General features: G+C 57.7%; 1 protein-coding gene across 1 annotated transcript; it reads right to left on the bottom strand.

Moving 5' to 3' along the window:
* Positions 1 to 413: 413 nt before the first annotated feature.
* CRYBA2 (crystallin beta A2) lies at positions 414 to 3575 on the bottom strand. The gene is made up of 5 exons (XM_008058863.1): positions 3544 to 3575; positions 3211 to 3375; positions 2307 to 2448; positions 1035 to 1177; positions 414 to 623 (listed from the first exon to the last, which is right to left on the bottom strand). The coding sequence occupies exons 2-5, from the start codon at positions 3369 to 3371 to the stop codon at positions 476 to 478; spliced, it is 594 nt and encodes a 197-aa protein (XP_008057054.1). The 5' UTR covers positions 3372 to 3375; positions 3544 to 3575; the 3' UTR covers positions 414 to 475.
* Positions 3576 to 6702: the final 3127 nt, after the last annotated feature.

Consider the following 6702-nt stretch of genomic DNA (forward strand, 5'->3'; position numbering starts at 1 on the left):
GATGAAAATGCTCTACATGTCAGAGAGCAACCCAGGGCTTCTTCATAGGGTTAAGGAAGTTCTGCCCTGCATGATGGTACCTGGCTCAGGGGATGTGTGGAGGTTGAAATCCAGCTATGAGCCTTGTGGGGAGTGTGTCCACTCCACTCGGAGGATGGCAAAGATGCCATCTGGGCTAGCGGTACCCTGGTGTGTGTTGGTGGGCCTTACAAAAGATAGGTGTGGGACTGCTGGCAGTTTACAGGATCCCCCAGATTCTTACCAGCAGTCTCCTCTCAGACCCACCAGAGCCTACCCACACAAATCCTAAGCCCACTTCTGCTTGAAAGTCAAGGGTCCTGGAGCCTGAGGGGAGGGACCCTCAGAAGGATGAGGATGGAGATCACAAAGCAAGACACCAAGGAGGCAAGAGGGGCAGGCAGGTTCAGGAGCCTTTATTGAGTGTCCTCAAGGGAGCTGTCTGGGACCGTGAAGCCTAGTGCTGGACTCTCCGTATAGACTGCAGCTGCCCGGTGTGGGCCTGCGTGCCGAACTCGTTGTATGTACGGAACTCCCCGCTGTGCCGGTCCCTCTCCAACACATACTGGTAGCCTCGGTAGCCTGGATACTGGTAGGCCACCCACCTAGGCCAGTGAGGGCACAGGGTGATGAGAAGGTGCTGCCTCCACTTCACCCCTGACTCTCTTAGTCCGCCTTTCTCAAGTCCCAAGCCCAGTTCCAAAACCATTCTTCAGCTTTCCCTCCGTGGATCTCTCCCTGCCCTGCCTACTGTGCCTAGTCCTCCCGTCACCTTCTACTTCGTGTCTCCTGTCCCTACCCTCTGTTTCCTCCTCCCCCACTTTCAATCCCTTCCTTTGTTCCCACAGTGTTACTCTGCCTCCTGTTCTCCTCGTGCCTCCTCCTTTCTTCCTCCCAGGCTCCAAGTCCCCGATGTCGGCATCATGTCTTTCAGCACCCTCCACCATCACCTTTCTCCATCCTCCTCCTCAATCCCCTGTTCATCTCATCTTCTCTGTGCCAGTCCCAGAACTCACGCTCCAGAGCTGACTTTGAGGGAACCCACATCCTTGCTGGCCCAGCCCATGGAAGGCAAGGATGGGTAGTCGTCACTGAGTTCAAACTTGCAGCCCTGGAAGTTGTCCCCCTCAAACAGTGTCACACGGCTGTCACTGTGGTTCTGAAGCACAGGAAGGTGGGGGCAGAGAGGTCAGGCCCTCCAAAGGGGTGTTAATGGATACGTCCTCGGCCTCATTTCTCCCTTCCCACTGCCCAAGACAAGCTACTCAGCCACCTGGGCCCCACAGGCACTCCCAGAGTTCACCCCAGCAGCTCCCCTGGCAGCCGGGGAAGCTGGATTGCTCAGAGCCTCCCCTCTCCCCCATCCTCTTCCATGGCTTTAGGCAGAGATGGTGAGACTGGGGGATTCCAGAGATCTTTTCAGATCGGAGCTAGAAGGCATCTTGTGACATGGGCCTGGTTTGCAAGAGCAAACTCAGAGGTTGTTAGAGAAATCTGGCCCATTAAACAAGATAGCTTCCCTAAGGGTCTCGCTGACTAGCCAGTCCCCTGCCTAGCACTCCAGTTAAGGGGTAGTGGATGGCAGAATCACAACAGATATGTTGGGGCATCAGCATTGGCCGGGTCTTGACTTCCCTAGCACCAGGGCCTTCCCACTGCAGGATTCCTCAGCCTCATAAGATGGAGGGGCTGGGCTAGGTCCTTTGCCCTCCACCCCTGCCATCCCAAGCCTCACCAGCACCTAAGTCAGCACAAACGGAAAGTGAGATCTTCCCACCCAGTGAATCTAATTAATTCTCGCCACCCTCCACCCCAGTAACACACACAAACACAGGCTGAAGCTGACCCTCTTCTCAGCCTTGCTCCCTGGGACTGAGTTATTTTCTCATCTGCATGTCAACCATTGTCACCCTGGGCAGACCGCTTTGTCCTTCTGAACTCCATTTCCACACCCGTGTACGAGGCTAACTGCAGCGGCCCTGGCCTCACCGGGCTGTGTGATGACAGAGGCGCTCACTCACACGTGTGATCGACCGGAAGCGAGGGACCCATGGGCCGCAGGACTGACCTGGCTTCGGCGCTGTCCTTGGTGCTGATCTCCGGGTTCCTGACCCACGCCCTCAACCCCAACTTCCAGAGACCCCTCCGGTTCTGAGAAATAACGCGACTGCTATCCATCTAGGATTTGTTTGCACACCCCATGGAGGGTTTGGACGGCCTTCCGGGCGCCGTCGTGGGGCCGGGGCCAGGAGCTAGGAGGCAGAGGAAGAGGAGTGGGCTGTGCTCACCGCGCAGAGCACTGGCCGGAAGGACAGCAGCTGGTTGCTGTTGTGGCTGCTGCTGCCGCTCCAGGCGCTCCAGCGAGGATAGTCTCCTTTCTCTAGAATGAACTGCTGTCCCTGGAAGTCAGGGTACTCAAAGGCCACCCAGCTGGAAAAGGAAAAGAGCTGGGAGGCATCGGCCCCAGCCTCATTCCCTCCTCCTCCCCTTGCCAGCTGTGATTGAAAAGACTGAGAAACCCAATCTTTTTCTCCGGTGTCAAGCCCTTCCCTTAACACACCCATCACACGGCACTCTAGCTCCTCTTGAGGCCGAAGACCTCAAACCTGCTGCTATCCAAGGTTTGAGGAATCCAGGCCCCAGCTTGGAAGGAATTTTCCAGGTTATGAAGATCACCCGACCAAGCGCTCCTACCTTAAGGATTTAGGTGCCCGCATAGGGAAGCTTGGAGCTCTTCCCTCCCAACACCCCCATACCCCCGCCTGCTCTGGCAGCAACGGGGACCTTAGCTCTGTTGAGGGTCCCAAGCTGGGCTCTAGGAGACCAGGTGGGGCCATGGGAAGGGATTTGGCTTGTTTGTTAAGCGAAGCGCAGAGCCATCTGACTTTGCACAGAAAAAACTTTGGGAAGGACATAACTACACTGGAAAGCCCCTTGGGATGGGTCTCATGGGAACCCGCACAGGAGACGCTTCTCGCCTTTGTCTCTTCAGCTCCCGCGAGGATACACTCTCATTCCCATGATTCCTCTTGCGACGGGTGAGAAGTTTTGGGGAGGCTGAGAGGTTTCTCGTGTTGGCGGGTCTCTTTCGGGGCTCAGAGGGCGGGGGGCTGAGGTCCCAGGCTCTACGCTCGGGCCCGGGGAGCCCAGTGCCCGTCAACCCCGCCCAGCAGCGGCGGGGTAATCACTCACGCGCCGTTTTCCACCTTAACGGAGCGCACCCTGCGCAGGCCTCCGCGCTCGCAGACGTTCGCACAGTCACTCAGTAGCCGACAGCGACGGCCCTGGAAGTCCTCTTCGTCCCAGAGCGTGAGGCAGGCGGGCGCCGGGCCCGGCGCGGGGGCGCTGCTCATGCTGCTGCGGACGGGAAGGGCGGGACCACGCGCTCAGCGTCTCCAGAGCCCCCTTCTGAGCCACAGCCTGCCCGACCCCCGCGCTATGGGGAGAAGGACCCGGGGGCTGGCCCCGGACGGCTCTGGACTCTCCCTGGTCTCGCCCTTCCCCGCCCCAGCGCCGGGTATTCACCGGGTGGGTGAGCACGCAAGCAAAATGGAGAGGCTGCGCGCGGGCCGGGCGCGCTCGGCTTTATACCCAGGCTTCGTCCCCGCCCCGCACCCTCTTCCTCTGGGGTGGGGGGAGCTGAGTCAGCAGGCAGGCTGCGGTCTACTGTGGTCTCCGCTGGGGAGGCGAGGCCTTTCCTGCAGCCGCCGACGTGACCCCAGCCCGCGGGGATGACAACAGAAAGTGCTGAGGCGCACATCCCGCCTGCTGCGCGCCCAGGCTGACTCCGCGCTTTCTTTCTTTCCAGCCTGAGCCAGGCCGGGCGCACCGGGCCTCGGGACAGAGCGCGCCCTCCCCGGCCCAGGTACCAGGCCTCCCTGGGGCCTCCGACTAAGACTGCTCGGTCCTGACTCGCGGGGCGGAAGTTCTTCCCAGCGTCTAAACTCCATCTCTTCTTTGGCCCTAGGTCGAGACCTATCTTCTGGAGCGGAGTCAGAGAAGGCCCTTCGCAAAGGACTCTCCTCGCTCCCTGCGTGCCTCTTTCCCCTAGAGGATCGGTCCGTCGCGGCCCCTTTCTTTCCAAGCGTGAGTTCCCAGATCCCGGGCTGCGCTCCCGGAGTTTTCTCCAGCCCGGGGGCCGAGAGGAGGCGGTGACCGGGACTCGCCACCAGGCGGCACTTATCTCTGGAAACAACTGCCCGAGGGAGCGCGCGGGGTTACGAAGCTTTTAACAATAATAGTAACCAAGGGAGTGACTCGCTACGGTAGGTCGGAAGAACGTCTCAACCCTAGCTGGGTCTCCCACAGAGCTCCAGGGTCTAGGGGCTCGGGTCCCGACGTCTGCCTGAAAGTTGGCGGCCGATAGTTAGGCTCTGAGTTCAGGCCAGGATTCCTGCTCAGGCTCTCACGCCAATGATTCTAACACTGCCCTGATGAGGCAGGTGCTGTTATTGTCCTGCATTTCCCAAATGAAGAAGCAGAGCCCAGAAGGGTTTTGAAACGTGGTCGAACTGAGATGTGAGCCTGGGGTTCTGTTTGACTGTTATCCCAGGGCCACCGGTAGTGGGGAGATGAGTGGGGAGGGGAGTGGGGAGATGAGGAGGGAGAAAAGGTTTGGAGCCCAAAGAGGTAGTTCCGGGGAGGGGATTTCTTCGCTATTTGCAGCAGAATTTCCTGACCACAGAAGCTGCCAAGGAGACACAAAGTCTTCTTGCAAAATTCTAAGTTTTTCTGAATGGGGTGGGGGAGGGGGTATTCCAGCAGACTTTCCAGTGAGAAGGGAACTAATATTTTGTTGCTTCCATGAGCCAAGTGCTTTCCTTATGGACCCTCACAACAGCCCAATGAGCTGGTTTGCTTGTACTGATGTGAAGATGGAGGATTGCAGAGGTGCAAAACCTTGCCCAAACTCATATAGCTAGCCAGTTTCAGAGCAAGAATAGAACTCAGACCTCTGGACTCCAAAGCCAGTGCTCTGCTACTACTCATCCACGCGCCTGTGCCAAAAAAAGGCTCACAAGGTCAGCTGCGGCTGTCCTGGCTCCTGAAAGCCTCACCACACAGAGCCTTCTAGCCTTCTCATCTGAGAGCCTTTGCATTTTCCTCTCCCCATTACCTGGAGTGTCTTGGCCACGTGATTTTGTCACCTCAGTTATGCTGTTTCAGACACTCTTATGGTCCATCACATCAGCCTATTTTCTTTCTAGCATTCATCATTCTGTACAGCCATCTAGTTCATCTTGTGCTTATGGGTATTGGAATATCTTCCTTACTAGAGTGTAAGCTCCACTGAAAGGGGCAGGGACTGCATTTTGTTCTTGGTTGTTATCCTTAAACCTAGCACAGTGCTGGGTACACAGCAGGCACTCAATAAAACTCCTTCAATGAACAAGTGAACCAACTGGTCAGGTGTGAGCCAAGTGTCCACGGGGAAAAGGGTATAGAGGAAGTTCTCCAATGGGAGTTGGGGGGAGAAGACTTGACCTCCTGTCTCTAAAGTCCTCGGTCGCTGAGAACAAGTGCTAAGGACAGGCAGAGCCTCCCTTGGGCCTCTCTTTTGCCTGGTGAGAAATTGCTGTGGGCCTCACAGCATGTGTGAAGGTACAGCAGTGCAGGGATGTAGAACTGGGCGTAGGGTAGAGTCCAAGTTAGAAGGATGGGCCAGAGATGGGCCTAGAAGGGGCATGAACGGACAAAAGGGCATAATTTCCCCCAAACCATAAGGGGAGGCTCCAGATTACAGGGTGGGGCAAGAACCGGTGCTGGACCGTTGGTATCCTGGCTCTTGCGCTGGGTTTCACCAGTTGAGGCTATGGCAAGAATGGAGGAGTCAGGAATCAGATCTCAATCTCCTTTCTTCCTTCCATCTCCAGCCAACAATCCCGGAGTTGGCCATCAGGGGGCGCGGTCAGGCCGCGCGGGCCTGAAAACGGGCGAGGTAGGGCGGGGTGGACCGCGAGGTTGAGGTCGGGAGGGGCTGCTGGCGCGGGTGGCGAGTGCGTCAGGCTGTGCGTCCCCGCTGTCCCGGACGCGGGCGCCATGTGTTCGTCCGGAGGGTGTGCTGGTGTATGTCAGAGACTAGACCCTTGTGTTTGCATGGAGCTGGGGTTGGGGTCTGGGTGTGCCCCCTGGGACGGGCTGCACGTGTTGGCCAGACGCCAGCATTCCGAAGGAGGGGTGCATGTGTGTGTGCGGGTTGGGGGATAGGGAGGTCGTACAGCTGAGGACCGAGTTAGAATTAGGAGTCTGGCTGGGATTTGGAGTGGAGACCCTGTGTGCCAGAAGGGCCTCCTCTCCTCTTCCAGTGGGAAGTTATGACCTTGGAGCAGCCAGGCTCTCCCCTTCTCTGCACCTCGCTTTCTCATCAGGAAAATGGGAGGGAGGTTCCTGTGTCCCCACCTGTGATTATTAGTTCTAGCTGTCTGCCACAGCGCTCTCAGAAATGGAAATGTCCACCAATGCCACCAATAGCCACTAGCCCAGAAGACCTCTACACCTATCAAGGTCCACACCCCCCCCACCAGTCTCCTCTCTCTGGCTTTGGGCCTCATAGTTACCAAGCAACGAACAGAAGAAAGAGCCACGGAGGGGAAGGGGCTCTCAGACAGCCTCTGGGGCTCTGGGACCACTATCCCTCTCCTGTACTATGGGCCCCCTCCTGGTCTCCTTTCCTGGACCCAGCTG

This window comes from Carlito syrichta, unplaced genomic scaffold (genome assembly GCF_000164805.1).
Source record: "Carlito syrichta isolate Samal-C Ts95f unplaced genomic scaffold, Tarsius_syrichta-2.0.1 Scaffold303646, whole genome shotgun sequence".
Taxonomy (NCBI): domain Eukaryota; kingdom Metazoa; phylum Chordata; class Mammalia; order Primates; family Tarsiidae; genus Carlito; species Carlito syrichta.